This window comes from Salvelinus sp. IW2-2015, linkage group LG6.1 (genome assembly GCF_002910315.2).
Source record: "Salvelinus sp. IW2-2015 linkage group LG6.1, ASM291031v2, whole genome shotgun sequence".
NCBI classification, from domain to species: Eukaryota; Metazoa; Chordata; class Actinopteri; order Salmoniformes; family Salmonidae; genus Salvelinus; species Salvelinus sp. IW2-2015.
In genome coordinates, this window is record NC_036845.1 from 29,544,595 (window position 1) to 29,570,974 (window position 26,380).

A 26,380-nucleotide genomic window follows, 5' to 3' on the forward strand; every position below is an offset into this window, starting at 1 on the left:
GCTACCCTACCCTGGTCAACAGCCCTGCACCCCCCACAGCAACTTGCCCAAGCCTCCCCCATTCTCCTTCACCCAAATCCAGACAGATGTTCTGAAAGAGCTGCAAAATCTGGACCCCTACAATCAGCCAAGCTAGACAATCTGGACCCTCTCTTTCTAAAATTATCACCGCAATTGTTGCAACCCCATTACTAACCTGTTCAACCCTCTCTTTCGTATCTTTTGAGATCCCCAAAGATTGGAAAGCTGCCGCGGTCATCCCCTCTTCAAAGGGGGAACTCTAGACCCAAACTGTTACAGACCTATATCTATCCTACCCTGTTTCTAAGGTCTTCGAAAGCCAAGTTAACAAACAGATCACCGAACATTTTGAATCCCACCGTACCTTCTCCGCTATGCAATCTGGTTTTCCGAGCTGGTCATGGGTGCACCTCAGCCACCCTCAAAGTCCTAAATGATATCATAACCGCCATCGATAAGAGACAATACTGTGCAGCTGTATTCATCGACCTGGCCAAGGCATTCGACTTGTCAATCACCACATTCTTATCGGCAGACTCAACAGCCTTGGTTTCTCAAATGACTTCCTCGCCTGGTTCACCAATGACTTCTCAGACAGAGTTTCAGTGTGTCAAATTGGAGGGGCCTGTTGTCCGGACCTCCGGCATTGTCTATTGGGGTGCCACAGGGTTCAATTCTCGGCCGACTCTCTTCTCTGTGTATACATCAATGATGTCGCTCTTGCTGCTGGTGATTCTCTGATCCACCTCTATGCAGAGGACACCATTCTGTATACCTCTGGCCTTCTTTGGACACTGTGCTAACTAAACTCCAGACAAGCTTCAATGCCATACAACTCTCCTTCCGTGGCCTCCAACTGCTCTTAATTGCAAGTAAAACTAAATGCATGCTCTTCAACCGATCAGTGCACGCACCTGCCCGCCTGTCCAACATCACTACTCTGGACGTTCTGACTTAGAATATGTGGACAACTACAAATACCTAGGTGTCTGGTTAGACTGTAATCTCCTTCAGACTCACATTAAGCATCTCCAATCCAAAATTAAATCTAGAATCGGCTTCCTATTTCGCAACAAAGCATCCTTCACTCATTGCAAACATTCCTCGTTAAATTTGACCATCCTACGATCCTTGACTTCAGCGATGTCATTTACAAAATAGTCTCCAGCACTCAACAAATTGGATGCAGTCTATCACAGTGCCATCCGTTTTGTCACCAAAGCCCCATATACTACCGACCACTGCGACCTGTATGCTCTCGTTGGCTGGCCTTCGCTTCATATTCGTCGCCAAACCCACTGGCTCCAGGTCATCTATAGGTCCTTTGCTTGGTAAAGCCCCGCCTTATCTCAGTCACTGGTCAACATAGCAGCACCCACCCATAGACGCGCTACAGCAGGTATATTCACTGGTCACCCCCAAAGACAATTCCTCCTTTGCCGCCTTTCCTTTCAGTTCTCTGCTGTCAATGACTGGAACAAATTGCAAAAATCACTGAAGCTGGAGATCATATCTCCCTCTCTAAATTTAAGCACCAGCTGTCAGAGCAGCTCACAGATCACTGCACCTGTACATAGCCCATCTGTTAAAATAGCCCATCACTACTCATCCCCATACTGTATTTATTATTTTGCTCCTTTTCACCCCAGATCTACATGCACATTCATCTTCTGCACATCTATCACTCCAGTGTTTAATTGCTAAATTGTAATTAATTTCACCACTATGGCCTATTTATTGCCTTACCTCCCTTATCTTACTTCATTTGCACACACTGTATATATACTTTTCTATTGTGTTATTGACTGTATGTTGAATGAGAACTTGTTCTCAACTGCTTACTTGGTTAAGTAAAGGTGAAATAAATTTAAAAAAAGAAAACGTGATACGGCCAGTCGGACACACAATAGTTGTGCTCATGAAGCTGACCCACCAAGGGCTGACGTCCATTGACACATATTTGTTAGTCAGACCTATAGTAGTAAGACACAAAATGGCTACTCACTGTGATACACAGAGGATCAGTCACACCTGTGGGTAGTGTACATCCTGTTGTGGCGGATTGCAACTTTGAGGAGAATTTCAGACTTGTATATACAGTTGAAGTCGGAGGTTTACATAAACCTTAGCCCAAATACATTTATACTCAGTTTTTCACAATTCCTGACATTAATCCTAGTAAATATTCCCTGTCTTAGGTCAGTTAGGATCACCACTTTATTTTAAGGAATGAAATGTCAGAATAATAGTAGAGAAGAATGATTTATTTCATCACATTCAGTGCGGTCAGAAGTTTACAATACACTCAATTAGTATTTAGTAGCATTGCCTTTAAATTGTTTAACTTGGGTCAAACGTTTCGGTAGCCTTCCACAAGCTTCCCACAATAAGTTGTGTGAATTTTGGGCCATTTCTCCTGACAGAGCTGGTGTAACACTAGTCAGTTTGTAGGCCTCCTTGCTCGAACCACGCTTTTTTCAGTTCTGCCACAAATGTTTACTATAGGATTGAGGTCAGGGCTTTGTGATAGCCACTCCAATACCTTGACTTTTGTTGTCCTTAAGCCATTTTGCCACAACTTGGAATATGCTCGGGGTCATTGTCCATTTGGAAGACCCATTTGCGACCAAGCTTTAACTTCCTGACTGATATCTTGAGATGTTGCTAATCAATATATCCACATACTTTTCCTGCCTCATGATGCCATCTATTTTGTGAAGTGCACCAGTCCTCCTGCAGCAAAGCACCCCACAATAACGATGCTGCCAGCCCCGTGCTTCACGGTTGGGATGGTGTTCTCGGCTTGCAAGCCCCCCCCTTTTCTCCAAACATAACGATGGTCATTATTGGCAAACAGTTCTATTTTGTTTCATCAGACCAGAGGACATTTCTCCAAAAAAGTACAATCTTTGTCCCATGTGCAGTTGCAACGTAGTCTGGCTTTTTTTATGGCGGTTTTAGAGCAGTGTCTTCTTCCTTGCTGAGCGGCCTTTCAGGTTATGTTGATATAGGACCGTTTAACTGTGATATAGATACTTTGTACCTGTTTCCTCCAGCATCTTCACAAGAGTCTTTTGCTGTTGTTCTGGATTGATTTGCACTTTTCGCACCAAAGTACATTCATCTCGAGGAGACAGAACGCGTCTCCTCCTGAGCGGATCGGTATGACGGCTGCGTGTCCCATGGTGTTTATACTTGCGTACTATTGTTTGTACAGATGAACGTGGTACCTTCAGGCGTTTGGAAATTACTCCCAAGGATAAACCAGAGTTGTGGAGGTCTACATTTTTTTTCTGAGGTTTGGCTGATTTCTTTTGATTTTCCCATGATGTCAAGCAAAGAGGCACTGAGTTTGAAGGTAGGCTTTGAAATACATCCACAGGTACACCTCCAATATCCAATTGACTCAAATGATGTCAATTAGCCTATCAGAAGCTTCAAAGGCCATGACATAATTTTCTGGAATTTCCAAGCTGTTTAAAGGCACAGTCAACTTAGTGTATGTACATTTCTGAGCCACTGGAATTGTGATACAGTGAATTAGAAGTGAAATAATCTGTCTGTAAACAATTGTTAGAAAAATTACTTGTGTCATGCACAAAGTAGATGTCCTAACCGACTTGCCAAAACTATAGTTTGTTTACAAGAATTTGTGGAGTGGTTGAAAAATGAGTTTTAATGACTCCAACTTAAGTGTATGTAAACTTCCGACTTCAACTGTATCTTCGAAGACCAATTGTTGTTGCGTCATACAGAGATGAGTTGACCTGTTATTGTTAGATAGACTTGGTCTTTGCCCCAAATTACACCCTCTTCCCTACACGCACTACTTTTGACCAGGGCCCTTTAGGAACCCTATGGGCCCTAGTCAAAAGTGGTGTACTATATATGGAATAGGGTGCCATTTGGGACTTAGACAGTATTTTGAGACATTATAAATAGTGTTTAGTATTTTGGGGGGGTCTGTGTATACATTGTGTCACGACACAGTGACAGGACAAGGATTTATGCTMAGTGGAAGTGACCTCACGTGACCTTTTAGATGATCTACATTCCAATTCTCTTGACCTGAGTTTACTTGTGTTATWTCAGGACCATTGAAAGGTGAAAGGTCTGCATGGGCTTGAACCAGTTGTTTTAAGGGAAGCAAAGGAACGATTTATCTACCTAACCGTCCGGCTAAAGGAAGCCGTTCTTGCATAGCAAGTTGGAATCCAGCCAAAGAGTTTCAGCTGTGTTTTTTTCTCTAGAGCTGGTCCTGGAACGACTAATGAGACTTTTTCATTTTATTTATCTAGGCAAGTCAGTTAAGAACAAATTCTTATTTACAATGACAGCCTAGGAACAGCGGGTTAACTGCCWTGTTCAGGGGCAGAACAACAGWTTTTTACCTTGTCAGCTCGGGGATTTGATCTAGCAACCTTTCGGTTACTGGCCCAAWGCTCTAACCACTCGGCGACCTGCCACCCCAAAGTGCCAAGACAGTATGATTGGTGAGATGCTTTGAATACAAATTAAAAAACAAAAATTGTTAGTGTGATCAAACACCTGTGTCTTAACAAGAGATTTGCMTGAGAACCGAGCTGTCAGGTAAACTGTTTGGAGTGTTTATCCAACTGGATAAAAAAATAATATTTATAACCAGACGTAGTTGTTTCTGTTTCTGTTTCAGCCAAATCTGTTTCAGCCCATTTCTACTGAAATAGAAACACAAACAGATCTGTCGGGTTTCACTCTATAGACAGATCATCCACTCACACTCCCTCATTCTCAGGTCCAGAGAATTGGTGACCTCTGTGTTTGTCATTGTGTTCCCAGTTACATGCAGGTTACGTGTACACTGTATAACAACAGTGCATGTGACTGGCTGAGTGAGTTGAAAAGTCCTTTTTGGTAGCTTATTAATAMGCTTCAGAACAGATCACCTATAAATGGGTTTTTGAACTTGGTCAAAAACAGGTCTTGATAGTAAAGGCATTTATGTATTCAGCTCCTGAGGAAGTTATGTGGTAGAATTTGACCGTTTAATAGRTTAGCATTTTTGTTACCGGCATTAAGTATAGATCTGACGTCACCTGGTACAAATGTACTCACTTGTCACTGACATTGGAATAAGAGAACGTGTAAAACTCACCGCAGTCTCAGTGGTACTCCAACTCCTGTACTGTGTCATCTCTCTCTTCTTTCCTCCTCTCTGCTCTAACGTTACTCGACTCCGTCAGACTGTATGGGAACCAAAGACTCGTTCATGATGCGGGTGCGCGCATGTGTGTATGACTCATTTTCTCTTGCCCCCCCTCCCCTGTTCTCTTTCTCTCTACCGTGGTTAATATACTTTGACAATAACTTTAATAGTCTTCCACTTGCATATAAATACAATTTATAATTTAGTTTCATACCTGTTCACAATGCATGGTAAACAAGCTGTCCTCCAATTAGGGAAGCCTTTCAAAACAAGATGCCAGTTAGCATACAGATCTGAATTAGCCACRGTACTTTGGTACAACTCGCCCCCATGCTTAGCAAGTTAATTCGATGCTAGCTCTCATGCTATCCTTCAACGTCTCTTTTCTGTCTTCCTCATATACAGCATTATACTACTTTTCACAAGAGCTCACCATAGAGTGTCCTTATTTGAGATTTGCCCCGGGACTTTTGAGAGGACTGGAATGTTCTTTAATGGGTGATTTTAAGGAGTCTCAGACAGCTGTTGTGTATTTTTACTGGTATTAGATGGTATTTTGTTAGTCGAGAACACGCAGCTTTCAGAGTTAGCAGAGTTGTTCTCTCTGGAATCCCTTTTTGCTGATCTTTTGTCAAATATTTTCATGTGGGTCTCTTTTTCTCTGTCTTGCATTCCCTATCAATCTTTTATTGACCTTTTCCCCTCCTCTCGTTTGCTCTGTCTGTCTGTGGCTGTTGCTCTCTCTCCCCCACAACTTCTTTTCTATCCAAGTGTCTATGCCTCACTTCTCCTGCTTACATATGGGTTCACCTACAAACACACATCTCTGTCCCTTAATCACCTTACCTGACGACCTCTCTCCAGCCCCACCAGACCCCACACACCTGTAAGCTCCACCCTATTTTCTCCTTGTGAGTCGCAAGGTGTCTGCCTCCCTCCTGTTATCAATCAGGTCAAGGTGATAACGTATCACAGTACACACACACACACACACACACACACACACACACACACACACACAGTCTTGTACAGCTAACCTTGTGTGGACACACAATTCAGTCCCATTCAAAATCCTATTTTCCCTAAACCCTAACCTTTTACCTAACCCTAACCCATACTCTAACCCTAACCCAACTCTTACCCTAACCCAACCCATACTCTTACCCCAAAACCTAACCTTAACCTAACCCTAGCTCCTGATCCTAACCCTAAAACTAACCCTAGCTCCTAGCCCTAACCTTAACGCAATTCTAACCCTAACACTAATTCTAACATTAACCTAAACCCCTAGAAACCTTGTGGGGACTAACAAAATGTCCTAGTTGGTACATTTTTGTTGGTTTTCTATTCTTGTGGAATAGTTTAAACATGTCTGCACACAACACACACACACACACCACACACACACACACACACCACACACACACACACACACAACACACACAACTTCCTGTGCCCCAGATTAACCACATGATAAATTAGCTGCTCACTCAGCTAAATAGTGGAAACTTGTTTGAAGTGTTTTGCAAACCTTGTTTTGTTTATTTATTATTTTTATTTTACCTTATTTAACCAGGTAGGCTAGTTGAGAACAAGTTCTCATTTGCAACTGCGACCTGGCCAAGATAAAGCAAAGCAGTTCGACACATACAACAACACAGAGTTACACATGGAATAAACAAACATACAGTCAATAATAAAGTAGAATAAGTCTATATACAGTGTCTGCAAATGAGGTAAGATAAGGGAGGTAAGGCAATAAATAGGCCGTGGTGGCGAAGTAATTACAATATAGCAATTAAACACGAGTGGTAGATGAACAGGATATACAGTGGGGAGAACAAGTATTTGATACACTGCCGATTTTGCAGGTTTTCCTACTTACAAAGCATGTAGAGGTCTGTACTTTTTATCATAGGTACACTTCAACTGTGAGAGACGGAACTAAAACAAAAATCCAGAAAATCACATTGTATGATTTTAAGTAATTAATTTGCATTTTATTGCATGACATAAGTATTTGATCACCTACCAACCAGTAAGAATTCCGGCTCTCACAGACTGTTAGTTTTCTTTTAAGAAGACCCTCCTGTTCTCCACTCATTACCTGTATTAACTGCACCTGTTTGAACTCGTCTACCTGTATTAAGACACCTGTCCAACACACTCAATCAAACAGACTCCAACCTCTCCACAATGGCCAAGACAGAGAGCTGTGTAAGGACATCAGGGATAAAATTGTAGACCTGCACAAGGCTGGGATGGGCTACAGGACAATAGGCAAGCAGCTTGGTGAGAAGGCAACAACTGTTGGCGCAATTATAGAAAATGGAAGAAGTTGAAGATGACGGTCAATCACCCTCGGTCTGGGGCTCCATGCAAGATCTCACCTCGTGGGGCATCAATGATCATGGGAAGGGAGGGATCAGCCCAGAACTACACGGCAGGACCTGGTCAATGACCTGAAGAGAGCTGGGACCACAGTCTCAAAGAAAACCATTAGTACCCACACTACGCATGGATTAAAATCCTGCAGCGCACGCAAGGTCCCCCTGCTCAAGCCAGCGCATGTCCAGGCCCGTCTGAAGTTTGCCAATGCACATTTGGATGATCCAGAGGAGGAATGGGAGAAGTCATGGTGTCTGATGAGACAAAAATAGAGCTTTTGTGTCTAAACTCCACTCGCCGTGTTTGGAGGAAGAAAAGGATGAGTACAACCCCAGAAACACCATCCAACCGTGAAGCATGGAGGTGGAAACATATTCTTTGGGATGCTTTTCTGCAAAAGGGGACAGGACGACTGCACCGTATTGAGGGGAGGATGGATGGCATGGATCGCGAAGATCTTGGCCAACAACCTCCTTCCTCAGTAAGAGCATTGAAGATGGGTCGTTGCTGGTCTTCCCAGCATGACAACGACCCGAAACACACAGCCAGGGCAACTAAGGAGTGGCTCCGTAAGAAGCATCTAAAGGTCCTGGAGTGGCCTAGCCAGTCTCCAGACTGAACCCAATAGAAAATCTTTGGAGGGAGCTGAAAGTCCGTATTGCCCAGCGACAGCCCCGAAACCTGAAGGATCTGGAGAAGGTCTGTATGGAAGGAGTGGCGCAACATTCCTGCTGCAGTGTGTGGAACCTGGTCAAGAACTACAGGAAACGTATGATCTCTGTAATTGCAAACAAAGTTGTTTTTACTGTCACAAGCGCGCTCATAGCCTGTGACAAAAATGAGGGGACACGAACAACAGGTATAGGCCAATTAAAAAGTGTTCTTTATTATAAACAAACTATTAACTTAAAACTAAGAAAAGGAATGAGGTGTGGAAGTATTATAATGTAAGGGTTGATGTAAAGTGCATGGATGCGTGAATATGTGTGTGTGAACATGACTGAGTGAAAACTATGCAAAACTACAAAGGAACAAACAAATCATGAGCATACCTGGAGGAGCAGAGAGAGAGAGAGAAAAGTGATTAGTGACAGCTTTATACCCTGAGCCCAGGTGGCTCCAATCACTAACGACCCTCCTCTTGCCTGCAGAGGAACCGCCCTGCACTGCAGAGGAGGAGCCGTGACAGTACCAAATATTAAGTTCTGCTTTTCTGATGTATCAAATACTTATGTCATGCAATAAAATGCAAATTAATTACTTAAAAATCATACAATGTGATTTTCTGTATTTTGTTGTTAGATTCCGTCTCTCACAGTTGAAGTGTACCTATGATAAAATTACAGGACCTCTACATGCTTTGTAAGTAGGAAAACCTGCACAATCGGCAGTGTATCAAATACTTGTTCTCCCCACTGTATATATAGATAATATATATATGAATGTGCAAGTAGAGATAATGGGCGCAAAGGAGCAAGATAAAAAATAAAATACAGTATGGGGATGAGGTAGTTGGATGGGCTATTTACAGAATGTCTATGTACAGGTGCAGTGATCTGTGAGCTGTTCTGACAGCTGGTGCTTAAAGCTAGTGAGGGAGATATGAGTCTCCAGGTTCAGTGATTTTTTGCAGTTTGTTCCAGTCATGGCTGCAGAGAACTGGAAGAAAGGCGGCCAAAGGAAGAATTGCTTTGGTGACCAGTGAGACTATACCTGCTAGAGCGCGTGCTACGGTGGGTGCTGCTATGTTGACCAGTGAGACTGAGAAGGCGGGGCTTTACCTAGCAGAGACTTGTAGATGACCTGGAGCCAGTGGTTTTGGCTACGAGTATGAAGCGAGGCCAGCCAACGAGAGCGTACAGCTCGCAGTGTGGGTAGTATATGGGGCTTTTGTGACAAAACGGATGGCACTGTGATAGACTGCATCCAATTTGTTGAGTAGAGTGCTGGAGGCTATTTTGTAAATTACATCGCCGAAGTCGAGGATTGGTAGGATGGTCAGATTTACGAGCGTATGTTTGCATGAGTGAAGGATGCTTTGTTGCGAAATAGGAAGCCAATTCTAGATTTAATTTTCGATTGGAGATGTTAATGTGAGTCTGGAAGGAGAGTTACAGTCTAACCAAGCACCTAGGTATTTGTAGTTGTCCACATATTCTAAGTCAGAACCGTCCAGAGTAGTGATGCTGATCGGGCGGGCAGGTCGGGGCAGCGATCAGTTGAAGAGCGTGGCATTTAGTTTTGCTTGCATTTAAGAGCAGTTGGAGGCCACGGAAGGAGAGTTGTATGGCATTGAAGCTCGTCTGGAGGTTAGTTAGCACAGTGTCCAAAGAAGGGCCAGAGGTATACAGAATGGTGTCGTCTGCGTAGAGGTGGATCAGAGAATCACCAGCAGCAAGAGCGACATCATTGATGTATACAGAGAAGAGAGTCGGCCCGAGAATTGAACCCTGTGGCACCCCCATAGAGACAGCCAGAGGTCCGGACAACAGTATTTGCAACAGTATTCATAGTATTTGCACAAAACAAATAAATAATAATATTAATAATAAATAATTAACATTTCTGTTACATCTGTGATATTGGGCTCCCGAGTGGTGCAGTGGTCTAAGACACTGCATCTCAGTGCAAGAGGTGTCACTGCAGTACCTCGTTTGAATCCAGGCTGCATCAYATCCAGCCGTGATTGGGAGTCCCATAGGGCGGCGCACAATTGGCCCAGCGTCGTCCAGGTCTGGCTGGTGTAGGCTGTCATTTTAAATAAGAATTTGTTCTTAACTGACTCGCATAGTTAAATAAAGGTTAAATTAAAAAATACAAAATATCTGTCTACTGAAGGCTTTATCATGCCAGACTGTAATGTCAAAGATGGGTGAGCCATTCAAATGACAATCTCCTCTTTAACTGGCCACAATCTGCTTGGTGGTTGGGTGTAGTAGGCCTATCATTTCACAATCAAAGAATGAGGATTGTGAAAGCTTTCCCTGAAACTTGACAGTAAATCTWACATTTTAGCAGTGATGCCATTTCAATGTCAAGGAGGTGCAGGAAGTTCAGCAAGCACTTCTGGGGGATTGGGGGAACTGATTGGTCTGCAGCATAAACTGACGAGGCAGATGTTGGCTAACCAAGGAAGTAATCCAAAAGTAATCAGATGACGTTACTCATTTTGAGCAATCCAAAGGATTACTTTACTAATGACCTTTATTGTCAATAATCTGTAATCAGTAACTGATTCGATTTTTCAAGTAATCCATCCAACCCTGTGTGTGCGTGTGCATGTATGTAGCTGTGCGTCTTCCTATTTGGTGAAATACCATATAAGGCTAGGTACTTTATATGTAAAAGTTGTACGGATTAACTTTAAAAGAGGAGTTTTACAGTAGTTCCTGGCCCCAGCCTGTTTAACTCCAGACTATACAGTGAGGTATATACATCCAGACCTCATAACAGGATGAAACGACACAGAGTGTCCTTACGGGAGAGAAGGATGGTATGGAACATCATTGTGACCCACTATTTCCAGTCTGTGAGTTCTAACGCGATTACAAAAATACACACACGGAACCCAAATGTCTGATGGCACGGATTGTTTTTTTTGGGGTTGGGACGTTTGAGTTGCGTATTTAGGGTTGCAAGGGGACATTGATTTGCTTAATTGAGTGGAATGGACCAATTGTGAATCAATTATAATGTATAAATGAATGTGCGTTAGTGTGTTTGTGTGTAGTACTGGGGCTGTTTTCCGGCGACTCTGCAAACATGCACCCAGACACACATTCAAAACTAGATAAATGTGTTATCATTTATATTCAGTCCTTTTGTATGTTCCATTGTGGTTTCCTGTCTGTCAGTTTGAAAGAAAAGGTCTTCGGCAGTGGTTTAAAGTACCTAAGTAAAAATTATTGTAAGTACTATTTATATTTTTTACAACTTGGACTTTTACTCCACTACATTCCTAAAGAAAATATGTACTTTTTACTCCCATACCTTTTCCCTGATACCCAAAAGTACTCATTACATTTCGAATGTTCAGACAGGACAGCACAATCGTTCCAAATCACGCACCTATCAATATAACGTGTTGTCATCCCTACTGCCTCACTAAACACAAATACTGCGTTTGTAAATGATTTCTGAGTGTTGGAGTGTGCCCCTGTCTGTCTGTAAAAATAAATAAAAAAAGATCATTGTGCCATCTGGTTTGCTTAATATAAGGAATTTGGAATAATTTTACTTTGTACTTTTACTCAAGTATGACATTTGAGTACTTTTCCCACCACTTTACTTTAGTACATTTGAAACCAGATACTTTTAGAATTTTACGGAAGTCATATTTTACTGGGCGACTTTCACTTTTATTCGAGTCATTTTCTATTAAGGTATCTTTACTTTTACTCATGTATGACAATTGAGTACTGTTTTTCCCACTGCTGGTCTTCTGATCTCTCCATTCTGTTCCCAAAGGAACATGTAAGTAATGGACCATGGATGCATGCTGTGGCGGACCGAGCATGCTGTGGACTGTGSATGAGAGAGGTCACTTGAATGAAATCGGGTGTGTTATACAGAAATCAATTTGACYATATTTGGATAGKTTTATCTCATAGACAATCGATTATTATGTTATCAAGTCAAAACATTTTTTTTATAAAGGTTCATCATTTATGTGTGGGTCTGTTCAGCTCTCATGTTTCTAAAAAGCGAACACTTGCTTTTACTGTGCAACTACTGTATATAGTTATGACCTCTAGTAAAATGTAACGTATACTACCCTCTTGTGGATAAGTGAGGCAACTACATGCTACACATCAATTTTTACGGTCCCATCACTCATAATGAGAGATTGGTGTAGTAGTAGTAAGCTACATCTAGCCTCCTATTGCCTATTGAATCCGTGCAGCGGAACAGATTTGTTAGCTCCCGGATGGTTTACCAAGATTAGGCTACATCCACAGTGGGAGTGGAYTGGCACAAGCTGTTTTAGATCCAGGGCTGGCTACATCACTCTGTCTGGTCACTCCATCACACATGCAAAGGAGCAGAAAGAGGAGAGAGAAGAGGAGCTTGTGTTTTTAGGAGCGCTGCCCAAGCAGGAGCTGAAACATGTTGCCAAGTATCTGTTGTGTTTTATATCGAACATAGTAGGCCTATGAAAAAATKTGTATTTCAGATAGGCTGCCAACAAGTTAGTAAGATCATTTGTCACTTTAGACTAAACTATTGCCTCATGTAGTACACTCACGCTGCCCATTGAACACTCATTGAGAACAGGTTCATCGTTCGGACTACACAAAAGGGGCTATCTAGAACCTAAAAGGGTTATTTGGCGGTCCCCATAGGAGAACCCTTTGAAGATCCCTTTTTGGTTCCAGGTAGAAGCCGTTTGGTTCCAGATAGAACCCTCTACACAACGGGCAAAAAGAGCTCTACCTGGAAACAACAAAGGTTCTACCTGGAATCAAAAAGGGTTCTCCTGTAGGGACAGCCGAATAACCTTTTTGGGACCCTTTTATCTAAGAGTGAGGTCACATAGAGAGCTACAGTTAGTGAACAGGCCTCTACATAAACAACTACTGAGACGGTTATCCCATGACAGCTGTGAAGAGAGCAAGAGAAGAGGAAGGAAGGGGAGAGGGGGAGGAGTTATCTGCTTTCAGAAACAGACAAAAAAAAAACGCAGAAGTGAGAGGTAGAGCCGAAAACGTATCTCAGACACCCAAAGAAAGAGAGTACGGGAGAGAGGTGGAGAGAGAGAAAAGAAAGGCAGTCATGGCTCCTTGGATGACGACCACAACGGAGCGATATGGCATAGGTAAGTAACCCACACGCACCTGTGCAGTCCTAAGTGTGTGTGTATGTGTTTGTGTGTGTTTGCTTGCTTGCAGAGGGTGATCTCCGATCGCCCTCACTTCCTCCTTGACAGGAAGTGGGCAGACCTCAGGTAACTGACTAACATTCTGACTGTCTGCACAGACATGATAGAGAGAGATGAGGTAGAGATCACTGATAGACCTGATAGAAACAAAATGCCTGCTCAGAGTGCTTCAATGGCTGCATCACAAGTGACTTTGTGACATGACTGTCAGGAATCACTTGACACACATGATAGCAGTTGCTCTGTCTCAACCCTGGCATGTTTCCTAATCAGAAAGACCGATTCTATCACTGTCACTTTTCATAAACATAAACATATTGATATTCAGAGCAGGGGTTGTATTTGTTGCAGTAGTTCTACAATGCATTAGAACAGTGATGGGCCCCACGGGCTACACGCACCCCTTTTTATTTTTAGGAACTCAGTCGGGGTCTCAACTTACTGTTGAGAGTTAGAATAGTATACAACTGCTGATGCACAACCAAATGTTTTTCCTTTCACCTTGTGTATTCTACTTTTCTAACTCTCAACAGTAAATTGAGACCCCGAATGAGTTCCAAAAAAAAATTTGTTAGTTAGTCTAAACGTGTAGAAATCATGGTCGAATTACAGACTGAAGCACCCCCGTTGATTTTGTTAGTCGAACATTTCTCTCCACCCCAAGGCAAAATGAGTAGAATTGCATGAAATGAGTTAAAAAATTGCAAAATCGTCTCTCCGCCTAGGGCTGTCATGGTAACATTATTACCTCCACGCAGGCAGTCATGAGTCATGACCCGCAGTCCAATTCCCGGTGACCATTGTTCAATGTAATCCCATCCCAAACTGCGTAAATTAATGGAGCTGATGGGTATCCTACCAAATTTGCTAACGGCAATCTCTAATGGCCTGGTACTCAGCACTCTATTGTCCCTCTAATCACTCTCTAAACACTTCCTGATTGAATTTGAACAATCTGAATGATGAGGACAAATTGTGATGGGAGTTACAGGTCCTGTTCCGAAATGGACACGCGAAAGCACCGGACCCAATATGTATAAATAAACAGTTTTAACTCGTTCCGAAAGTACCTAAAGGACAACCAGACCCGTCGCCTTATGGACCCGGTCCGATCCGAGTGAGGGAAGCAGCAGAAAAGCCAATTGTTTTGCTACTTTGGAGCTATGGAGAAAAGGGAGAGAGAGAGAGGCACAGAGCGAGAAGATGTAGGCTATGGGGAGGTGGAGGCTGTGCAGTGTGTGTGTGTGAATGTGTGTGTAAGACAGAGCACTGGAGCAGGCACAGTGGGAGAAACTGCAACCGCTGTTAACTCATGCCAGACTAACTACTTGCTAGTTATTTATTATTCCATCCGATTACATAGTACCTGTCTTGACTGCATCACACTGAGAGAAACTAGCTAACTACATTACTGCGCTTCTCACCATCCTACAGTTAACMTACACATAACAACAACTCCATTCAGATTATAGCCTAAATAGCAGTTTTTGGTCGTTGTAACCTTTCTTTCACAGTTCACTTTTAATTTTGTCATCTTCCATTGATTAGATATACCATAACTTGCTTGGTATACAAGATCACTCGTAGAAAAAAGGATTCCAAAAGGGTTCTTCGGCTGTCCCCATAGGAGAACCCTTTCTGGTTCCGGGTAGAACTCTTTTTGATTCCAGGTAGAACTCTTTTTGGTTCCATGTAGAATCCTCTCTGGCAAGGGTTCTACATGGAACTCAAAAGGGTTCTACCTGGAACCAGAAGATGTTCTTCAAAAGGGTTATCCTATTGGGATAGCTGAAAAMCCCTTTTAAGTTCTAGATAGCACCTGTTTTTCTAAGAGCGCAGAGCAGTAATGCAATTGTCTCTCTCTCCGCTGGAAGCGCAAGGATCAGAGTGCATGCCTGTCTTGCGTCTTTTTTCCAAACCCTCAGTATAAAGTMACATCACGCAGTCCATATGTTCGCATTTTTCTAAGACATTCCCWGGTTTATAGTCCTATCACAACTAAATCAATAATTCATGTTATTGTGATGGTGTAGGCTATATTAAATGGATTTATTCAACTTTTCTTCCCCGAAGGCTTGCATCAGCAGCTTGTATGCGTGGAAGCCTGGAGATGCTAAACATGTTTAGGTTCATTAACAGTCAATTAGCGTGAGACCGGCAGCATTTGCATGACATGTCGTGACCGCCACAGCCCTATAGTCTCCGTCCCATGACGAAATGTGTAGAATTGCAGCAAACTTTGCTTTAAAACTACAACATTTTCTCTACATCCCAGGGCAAAATGTGCAGAATTGCAGGTAATGGATTCTAAAATGGCTAAATCTTCTTTCRTGTTAGATTGAAAACACAGGAAGTGTAGAAGGGAGGAAGTAACATGAGGTTTCTGGGTGTCACAAATAGAGCAGCGGCACAGTGGCGTGAGTAGGTTTCCATTTCTAGCATCATGTGTACACAGACCTGTAAAACACCAGAACAATGGAAGACAGTGCACAACCATGTTATTACTGATGAACAAGAACGTTTTTTGGGGGCGGTATAACTATTGTTATTGGACACATTAAAGAAGGCACACAATTCTTGACATAGTCGCACCAACATGTATCCTTTTTTTCTTTATGTAATCTGAACAAGCATTTATACACTGAGTATACCAAACATTAGGAACACCTTCTTAAATATTGAGTGTAAAACAAGTTCGTTGTGGATGTTGCTTCAAAGCCTAACGCAGTGACGCGGACAGAGCTTTCTTTCTAAGGTGATGATTCATTCAAAACACCCATATGTATTTTAGAGCTTATGCATACGACACGTGGCAGAAAAAACATAAMACAAAACCGACTAAAGATGCCTTTCGTACATAATTGGTGCAAGGTATACTCCCAAATGATACACATTCGAGTAATCGCCTTTGAGTGTGGACTGCATTATTATGCATACTGGATGGACTGGTTGCTTGATGCTACACTCCAAAATGTCTACCCACCAAGTCCTGGTAGAGAACATATAGCCCTGGGTGATGCTGTTGATTCATCGATTGTGAAGGGCGGCTTACAGTTTGCCTACAATTAAGTGAATTTGTATTTGATTTTGATTAGCTAGTAAATAGGGAATGTGCATAATTAACTGGTGACACATTACTTTACCTATACAGAATATCTCACCAACCGTGCGTTTCCATCTCCTCCTCGCTCTCCTTTATTCCTATCTCGTGGGGGGCAAAGGGCGCTGTCAACAGTTTAGTGAAATGTGTTCTGTTGCGAAAACATGTCACTATCGATGTGCCCCGAACAGATTTCACTTGGTTCCCAAACTAAACACTGGGTACTGCAGGAACCAGGGTTGGAGAGCCCATGTATATATGAGTTTGGGCGTAATATACTGTCGCGCATTCTGGGCCCGGCCCAACTACGGATTCTGGGACACACCGATGATGCAGACAGACACCTCTGGAAACTTCCCTCGCTGTGTGGTGTTTATCTGCACATGTGGATTATGTTCGTAGAGAGAGAAGCATTCCTTTGTCAGTTTACGTATAGTATGGTGTGTGTGGGTGGTAGTAGCAGTGCAGACAGAGCCAGCTGGCCAGCCAGCGGGGTGCCTCTAGGATGGCAGGGAGGAAGAAGAAGAGGGGGAGAGGGAGGAGGCGGGGTGGGATAGATCAACTATGAAATTTGCCAGATAGAATTGAAGTCTAGGTCAAATTGAACATTGACCTTGCAGTAGACTTCCTAATCCTACTTTTCTATGTATGGCCACTGGACTACCTGTCCTATCATGAGTGCCGCAGCTCCCCCTCTTGTGCCCTCAGAACAGCCATCAAATTTGTCAGCGGCACTCATTTGACTTAACAAAGTTCACCAATACCGTCTCTCTTCTCCTCAACTGATCCTGTCCCGCGGGGTTGCCCTCCAACGTTCTTCTCCCACAGTTGTGTCACCATTGTGGGCGATTCTCTCCTTTCTCTCTCTTGCTGGTCTTGTCTGGACCTCCATCTCGTCTCTTCCTCTGATATCACACTGACTGTTGAGCGTTTGCAGGGTCTCCGGCTATCTTACTACCGTCACCTATCCGTCTCCTCCAGTCTCTCTCCTCCGTTTCCCAGATTCTAGGGCCTACTTAAGTCTCGCTTTTTGTTATATTTCTAGTGCCTCAGTCCCTCCGTGAATTGAAACCCACGAGTACGAGCAAATCGCATTGTCCTCAGCTTCGTCTCAAGTGGCCTTTATAAAAGTCCTCCTTTGAACTGTAATCCCTTCATCCTATCAGCTAATATCTGAAGGTGGATGGTTAACCAGCAGTGGAGGCATATTCGGAATCTACAATGATCATAGTTGTCACCTGGACTTCACCCGGTAGTCTAAGTGTAAATTTCTTTTGGCACATGCAGCTACCGTGTTTCTTAATGGTTTTTTGTACCATCTTCACGTTCGTATAACCGCCTATGCGTTCAGGGCTTGCAACTGAATGCAAAACAAGAAATATCGAACATACCCTCTGCGCCTCCCCCGAACAACGATCCCACTGTTGATGGTTATTTTTGTTTTGGGTTTAAGAGTGTGGGCAAACCAAAAGCTAATGGTTCGTTTCGGTTTAGGGTTTTCTTATCCTCAGGCTTCTCTGTATGCATTATCGTTTTGACCCCTTACTCTCTTACGGTGTGGACATTTCATTTGTTGGCCATTTCCTCTCTGTGTCTCCCTATGTAGTACATGGAATTGCCATTGCCTGCATGGGTTGTGTAAGCACGCTGCTCCTGGATGGGTTGGCCGGACGACAGAGTCGGCATCATCCAGCGAACCGCTGAGTGGTTGAGTGGGAGAATGCTACTCAATGGTTGACTGGTTGTGGTTTGAGGGATGTGAATGGTGTGGACCGGTTGCAAATTCTGGGAAGTGGGAGCCTGCGCCTTGATGTCCAGTGTCTTTAAGCATGATTGATTACTAAGCTACCGTTTTGATCAGTGTGGTGTAGGTGTGTGGTATCGGGTGTTGTGGTCAGCGTGTGTGCTGTGACTTTTTATTTTTGTTATGTGTATAATGTTTGTATCTGAGTCTGGGATCTAGTGTTCCTCTTTGTTCTTCCGTGGTGCTTTGTCATTGGCTGGTCATATCTTTTGTTGGTTTCCTCGGGGTTGCTGTCTGGTGCGTGTTCTGATCACGGCGCCGATTCTTCTCTCTCCTTCTTTCTTTCCTACGTCCCGAGCGGATAACAAGGATTCTGAGCAGGGGATGTAACGAATACCACCTCCTGAGGACCAGGTTAGAGACCAGGTGAGTAACGGGATGCCGTTTGGGTTTGGAGTGGTCTGAATGTGAAGTCGCATGTTTATCTTGTTCTTGGTGGCCGTAGGAAGTGAGCAAATAGGTATGTAGACTTGTATCTCTCCCTCACTCTTTATGTCTGTCCTTTCTCCCCGCTCTCTACCTCTCTCCCCCCTTATCTTCACAGGGAGCTTCCCGGCCAGCATAGTGCAGCTGAGGAAGGTCATCATTGAAAAGCAAGGTGAGTGGTGTGTGGGTGTGTGTGTGGTGGTGTGTGTGTGTGTGTGTGTTGGTGTGTTGTGTGTGTTGTGTGTGTGTGTGTGTGTGTGTGTGTGTTGTGTGTGTGTGTGTGTGTGTGGTGTGTTGTGTGTGGTGTGTTGTGTGGTGTGTGTGTGTGTGGTGTGTGCGTGCGTGCGTGGCGTCAGTAATATGTGGTATTAATTCCACAGGGACCAGGAGGTGGTGTTGTCAGCAGAGATGCCCCTAGTGAAGGAGGTGACCACCACTTTGAGGGAGTGGGGAAGCATCTGGAAACAACTCTACGTGGTAAACACCCCAACACTTTTTGTGTTTGTTTGTGTTTGTGTGTGTGTGTGTACGTGTACAGATGAAGGATCTTAATTTGAGCCAGTTTGCTCCAGCAGGAAAATAATCCTGCAGCAACAGGACATTTAAATTATTCTGACATTAGTTTGACATAGTCTGACATTTTGAAGTGGAAATGACAAACTTTAGAAGCTGTTTTAACCACTACAAGTGTGCATTTCCTGTTGTGCAGGAACATTTGCAGTAACTAAAGAGTGATCAAATTAAGATCCCACATCTGTACGAGTGTGTGTGCATCTGTGTGTGCATGGTGTGTGTGTGTGTGTGTAACCATTTGTCTCTGTGTGTAGGCCAATAAGAAGAAGCGTGTGGTGCAGGTCCAACGGCTGATGTGGGATCTGATGGAATGGCGTTCGCAGCTCCTGTCTGGCACGTTGCCTAGCGACGAGTTCAAGGAGCTCAAACAGAAAGTCACCTCCAAAATTGACTATGGCAACAAGTATGGCCCTTAGACTCTAACAGAACTACACTCTTAGAATCAGTGGTGACTCGAGAAACCCTGGAGTTCCTCAAGGAACCATTACTATTCAATGGATAATATTTTCACCTTCGGTTAGTTGAGGGGGTTCTTGGAAGAACATTTAATGGTTCATTGTAGCAATGGGTTCCTCTGCAATGGAGGCATGGCAGGGGCGTGGCTTTAAGATATATATTTTTTGGGCCACCCGTTAGAGTAAATGTAATTCCTGTTCATCTGTTCTGTTGTATTGTCATCACATGTTAAGGTTGAACACTGAGTAGCTTCAGTGAGGGCAGTTAATGCAATTATTGTTGATAGTCAGATTAAAATAATAGTTTGATTTGAACATTGACATGCTTTGCAAGAAGAACGATTTCCCTAATAATTCTGTTTCCATGGACACATCTGAAATCAGGCTACCTGATTGGCCCTCTGATAAATGCAGAAAAGTGACAAATCAAAATAAACGCTCTATCACAGCGAACACGTTATTTTTGCAAAGTATATTTGATTCTGAGTTCGGACATATGACGTTTGTATTTGAAAACGACTTCTAAGAAGAGTACATTCAGTTGTTCCGAACACACTTCACTCACACTAAAGAGGGAGGCTCGCTCGGCTGGTGCTAGCACATGATCAAATACACGGCTGGAACGCCGCTTAAGATGTCTACATGTTAATCACTTGAAAGATTGCTCCGAAAACCAGTGGTTTTAATCGGCATATGACTACTTCGATTTTGACCTTAATGCCGATTAAGATAAGCAGAGTATGGCGTTTACATGACTGTTACCCTCATTGACTATGTTTACATGCACACTAATAATTCGATATTAAACTGATTATGGCAGTAGGCAGATKATGCAATAGAGGTGTGTGAGTTCCTCAAGAGCCTGTGCAAATCCCAAAGTTGAAATAGCTACCACTTTATTACTGTACGTAATCAGCATCGTTAATATTATTCATATTATATGTAATATGCATAAGTATTCAAGGAACATTTGAATTTGCAGTGTACAAACTTGAAGAGGAATTACATTTGCAGGTGACCAAAAAATAAATATCTGAAAAGCCATACTTCCAAYAAACCATGCCTCCAATCTGATAGGCTGTCACCTCGACAATATATTATTTAAAAGGTTCATAACTGAACCCCTTCCATCACAGAAAGGTTTTTCTGAGGGGTTCCTCAAGGAATCTTTCTCAACTGGAAAGGCTCCGCCTGTGTGGCAACCCAAAATGTTCTTCCAGTTACCTTCACGTCTAAGAGTGTACATTATCACTAAAATAGATTATTCTCCTTTGGGAAAATTCCATCTCTGCATCTGTCTGAGAGATAAACATTTCTCTTCCTCCATCTGCTCCTTCTCCTCCTTCTTCCTCCTCCTCCTCCACCTCCTCCACCTTCTTCCTCCTCTTCCTTCCTCCTCCCTGTCCCCTCCAGGATCTTGGAGTTGGACCTGGTGGTGCGGGATGTGAATGGGAACATGCTGGACCCAGAGAACGCCAGTGTGATCAGCCTGTTCCGAGCCCACCAAGAYGCCACCACCAAGATCAACGAACGCATCAAAGAGGAACAGGTCAGGTTTTAACAAACCTATCACAATGATACATCTTAGCGCTATAGTTTCAAGGGGCTGTTAGAAATATTTTAGCTATTTTCACAACTGGAATTATGGGCGCAGTAGCTGGTGGTGGCATGAAAGGGCTGTGTTTTGATGAAAAAACAAGTTGTTGGTGAGTTGAGGCTTGGACCCTCACTGGGCAATCAGAACATGCCCCATGGCTAAGTATATGGTTGTTTCAAGTTGGGTATTTCTTTTTTTTAATGTATTGCATTGTCATCATCTCCAATTTGAATGTTAGTCTATTATAGCCTAGTTCGTTAAATAGCCTGCACCATATTTACTAAATTATGATGAATATATTTGCAGTCCGCATTGTTCTAATTTCACTGCTTCAATATGAAAATACTTTCTTAAACATAGACTATAGCATTTGCACTGATATAGAGGCTAGGCCTACTGTAAATTGCAGTCTGGACATGCCAAACATAGTCAATAAGCATGAAGATTAAATTCGCTACGCTATTGATAAGGCCTAAAAAGACTGATCATTCTAATCGAATTCTAATAAAAACGAAACAACTACTTGTTTTAAATAGGCTACAGATGTAGGATCTCATTTTGAGCCAGTTTGCTACAGCAGTTAAATAATCCTGAAGCAACTAGAAATGTAAATGATTATGTGGATTATGATTAATGGACATTTGTGTAGAGGTTGATACATTTTTCGTAAGGGAAAATCAAGTCTGAAATTTCTAAGTAGAAATGACAAACTTCAGAAGCCTTTTTAAACCTAAAATACACTACAAGTTTTATATTTCCTGCATTGCAACAGGGTGATCAAATGAAGATCCTACATCTGTACGTCTGAAAAACAGTTACAGGCCATAATTGCTCCCCGTGGGCTTATAGTACAGAGAAGAAAACTTGGAATATGGACTATGGAAATTAGTTCATGGAGAGTTTTACGCAGATCCAAACTTTTCACAGGAGCTAGATAAAGATCCAATATAAAGAGAAAGGGGGAATGTCCACTCACCTTTATACTGCTCGCAAATGTAATGTTTTTTAAACATGGAACCATTTTACGGATCATACTTGCACTTCTCCAGATTGCATTGCATTCGAACCATGACATGGACACATAATCTTTTTTAAATACGTTTGGTTTTTAATCAAATTAAACAAAAAACAGTCAACATTTTTTAAACCAACAACAATTGTTCTATATAGGATCGGGTCGGAAACATGATACCATAAATCGCTTCTCTCGTTCCATGGCACTGTGGGGCCKAAATGTCTTTACGCATAACATTCGCACGTCTATACAAAATTCTAGGCTCCTATCAATCGCCTCCTTAGCCATAGCCGAAAATAGAACCCAGAGTAAGAGAGAAAGAAAGACTGAGAATAAGGGAAAGTGGGGACAGGGTTGAAGAGGTGGAGTTACAGAGATTGGGAGAAAAGTGTGGATGAAGTAAGATTGAGAGAGTTGAGAAAGTAGCGATAAAGAGAATACAAAGAAGACATTGGTCAGGCACCATATTTGATATCCAAGAGTATGGGCATAGTCAACAAGCCCCTTACATTTAAGTATCTCTCTCTCTCTCTCTCTCTCTCTCTCTCTCTCTTCTTCTCTCTCTCTCTCTCTCTCTCCTCTCTCTCTCTCTCTCTCTCTCTCTCTCTCTCTCTCTCTCTCTCTCTCTCTCTCTCCCCGCTCTCTCTCTCTCTCTCTCTCTCTCTCTCTCTCTCTCTCTCTCTCTCTCTCTCTCTCTCTCTCTCTCTCTCTCTCTCTCTCTCTCTCTCTCTCTCTCTCTCTCTCTCTCTTCTCTATCTCTCTCTCTCTCTCTCTCTCTCTCTCTCTCTCTCTCTCTCTCTCTCTCTCTCTTCTCTCTCTGCTAGTCCAACGTTCAGACGGGCCACTCGGTAATCTCGGCCCGGATCCAGTCCTCTCCCACTCACAGCCTCTATGTCTTCGTCCGGAACTTCGTCTGTCGGATCGGAGAGGATTCTGAACTCTTCATGTCCCTATACGACCCCAACAAACAGACCATCATCAGGTCTCTATCTAAACATCCCTCTATCCAGTTCTCTTTTTACATCTATCTTGTGCTTCGGTCACCCTTCCTCCCTCTGCCTCTATTAATTTCTCTCTCCTCTCTCTCTCTCTCCCTCTCTCTTTCTCCTCTTACCCCACTTTCCATATGTTTTTATTCCTGTGCTGTGGGTTAGGTGCTGTACTGTACTGTACTGTGCTGTACTGTACTGTGGTGTACTGTGCTGTACTGTACTGTACTGTACTGTGGTGTACTGTGCTGTACTGTACTGTACTGTACTGTGCTGTGCTGTACTGTAGCGTAGCACTTGACATAGAACGCTGCACATAGAACGCTGCACATAGAACGCTGCACATAGAAAGGCAGAGTTTGACTGACACCAGTGATGATGATGGGTACCCGCCTCTCTCATTCTCACTACTTTTCTCTTCCTCTCCTCCTCTTGTTCCCATGTCACCCTGCTCTCAATATGGTTGCAGTCTTACGTCCTGTACATACTATTTAATAATGAACATTGTAATGCAGAACATAGAGGAGCAGAGCTTGACTAACAGCTAATGGTGATAGCTGTCTATCACTGTCAAACAGACCGATCTATACTCCTCTCCCTCCTTTCTCACCCAGACCAGAGTATTACAGCTGGGATGTGACATTCTCCATCATGCCCACGGTGTCTGTCAAACTGTGACAGGGATATTTTTGGAAGGTGTGGGCTTTGGATGGCTCGGCAACATTTCCYCAATGTACATGTAGAGCAGATTGATAGGGAAGTCACCGTCAGTCTCTGCTGGACAAGAAAAGTTATATTTTGGAGAAACGTTTTTTTTGGAAGAGCTGAAAGCAATGGATTAACAATTATTTTTGTTTATGTCCCCCCAAAAATTGTTAACATGTGCATTCAATGCATTTAGATTCTTATTGAGGGTTTATTATGTGTTTATAAGAAATGTTCTGTTAACCCTTTCCATGCCCCCCCCCCTCCAGTGAGAACTACCTGATCCGTTGGACCAGTAAAGGTTTCCCTAAAGACGTTGACATGCTGAACAACCTGAAGGTTGTCTTTACAGTAAGTCACCACTAGGGAGCACTGTTTGATGCCGAAATGATTCCCGAATCCCAAGTTACTGAGGTAGCCACCGTCGTATCGTTTAGGTCAGTGGTTCTCAACTGGTTTTGCCTCGGGGACCCCATTGATATTTCGATTTCTCCTCCCTCATACCCCTCCAGGACCTGGGTAATAAGGATTTGAACAGAGAGAAGATCTACCTGATCTGTCAGATAGTGAGAGTGGGTCGTATGGAACTGAAAGAGACAAGCACCAAGAAGTGTACCCAGGGCCTCCGCAGGCCCTTTGGAGTGGCAGGTAGGTACTAGTGTATGGCATAGGGTAGTGGGCAGTGTTAACACGATTTTGAATTGGGGTCCGCTGATAGTGGTCATGGCTTGACGTACAGTACATGCCTATTTTTTACTAGGTGGATCCCAGAAAATGTAACATAGGCTATTATTTTCTTCTTCTCCGCAGTGATGGACATCAGTGACATCATCAAAGGAAAGATAGAGTGTGACGNTTGAACAGAGAGAAGATCTACCTGATCTGTCAGATAGTGAGAGTGGGTCGTATGGAACTGAAAGAGACAAGCACCAAGAAGTGTACCCAGGGCCTCCGCAGGCCCTTTGGAGTGGCAGGTAGGTACTAGTGTATGGCATAGGGTAGTGGGCAGTGTTAACACGATTTTGAATTGGGGTCCGCTGATAGTGGTCATGGCTTGACGTACAGTACATGCCTATTTTTTACTAGGTGGATCCCAGAAAATGTAACATAGGCTATTATTTTCTTCTTCTCCGCAGTGATGGACATCAGTGACATCATCAAAGGAAAGATAGAGTGTGACGAGGAGAAGCAGTATTTCATCCCGTTCGTTCCGTGAGTCCTGCCTCCTTCTCCCTGTCCGCCTCTGTCCCTCCATCCCTACCTCGTTTAGTCATTGTAATGTAGTTGAAATGTTGTTAGTTTGGGGGAAAAAATTCCCCCATTTTTTTTTGGGGGGGGGGGAGTATGTAGTTGAAATGTTTGTGTGTGTGTGTTTACAGGGTTGTGGCAGAGAATGACTTCCTCCACTCCCTGCTGAACAAGGTGACAGCATCGCGAGGAGACAGTGGAGGACAAGGTAGCACACACSTCACAGAGTAGCCCAAACGACCACTTCATGGCTGATGTCTCTACTGGCTGTCGTTATCACAGTACTATTACTGAATGGACTCTTCACACTATTCCAACGACTTTGTTATCAACGCTTGCCCCCTTCCTTCCTCCAGGTCTGTGGGTGACGATGAAGGCCCTGGTCGGCGACATCGTCCAGATCCGTAAGGAGTACCCCCACCTGGTGGACCGCAGCACGGTGGTGGCCCGTAAACTGGGATTCCCAGAGATCATCATGCCGGGGGACATCCGGAACGACATCTACTTGACTCTGTGGACCGGGGACTTTGACAAGTACAACAAGACCACCCAGAAGAACATGGAGGTCATYATGATGGTGTGTGACGAGGAGGGCAAGGCCGTGCCGGTGAGTTGGGGAGGACACGGTGTGTGTGTGTGTGTGTGTCACACCAAATATAAAAACTGTGTCACACAAATAGAACATAACAATATTACAGCCAAGGCCATCTGGAAGTAGCCAAGAAGGGATACTGTTTCAGCACTGTATCATACTTTGTATTTCATATGTCATCTACTGTTTAGGGTTGTTGGGTTGGATGTATCTAGGTGGATGGGAGTTGGTTGAATTGATTGTCATCTCTCTTTCTGTCATCTCTCTTTCTGTCATCTCTCTTTCTGTCGTCTCTCTTTCTGTCGCCTCTCTCTTTCTGTCATCTCTCTCTATTTGTCGTCTCTCTCTTCCTGTCGTCTCTCTCTTTCTGGCGTCTCTCTTTCTGTCGTCTCTCTCTTTCTGTC

The 26,380-nt window shown here is 43.3% G+C and overlaps 2 protein-coding genes across 2 annotated transcripts in view; one reads left to right on the forward strand and one right to left on the reverse strand.

Annotated features, from left to right (window-relative positions):
* The window catches only part of LOC111964757 (histamine H2 receptor-like), a 17,458-nt gene extending 12,220 nt beyond the window's left edge, over positions 1 to 5,238 (reverse strand). The window contains exon 1 of the mRNA XM_023988575.1: positions 5,156 to 5,238. The gene's annotated coding sequence lies outside the window, so the exon portion shown is untranslated. The remainder of the gene's footprint in view (positions 1 to 5,155) is intronic.
* Positions 5,239 to 13,366: 8,128 nt separating this feature from the next.
* The window catches only part of LOC111964784 (dedicator of cytokinesis protein 2-like), a 169,685-nt gene continuing 156,671 nt past the window's right edge, over positions 13,367 to 26,380 (forward strand). Inside the window, 11 exon segments of the mRNA XM_070443843.1 lie at positions 13,367 to 13,409; positions 18,921 to 18,985; positions 19,193 to 19,279; positions 19,630 to 19,778; positions 21,244 to 21,379; positions 23,267 to 23,424; positions 24,406 to 24,487; positions 24,649 to 24,784; positions 25,273 to 25,348; positions 25,516 to 25,592; positions 25,741 to 25,991. Of these exon segments, the coding sequence (XP_070299944.1) occupies positions 13,367 to 13,409; positions 18,921 to 18,985; positions 19,193 to 19,279; positions 19,630 to 19,778; positions 21,244 to 21,379; positions 23,267 to 23,424; positions 24,406 to 24,487; positions 24,649 to 24,784; positions 25,273 to 25,348; positions 25,516 to 25,592; positions 25,741 to 25,991 (1,260 nt within the window).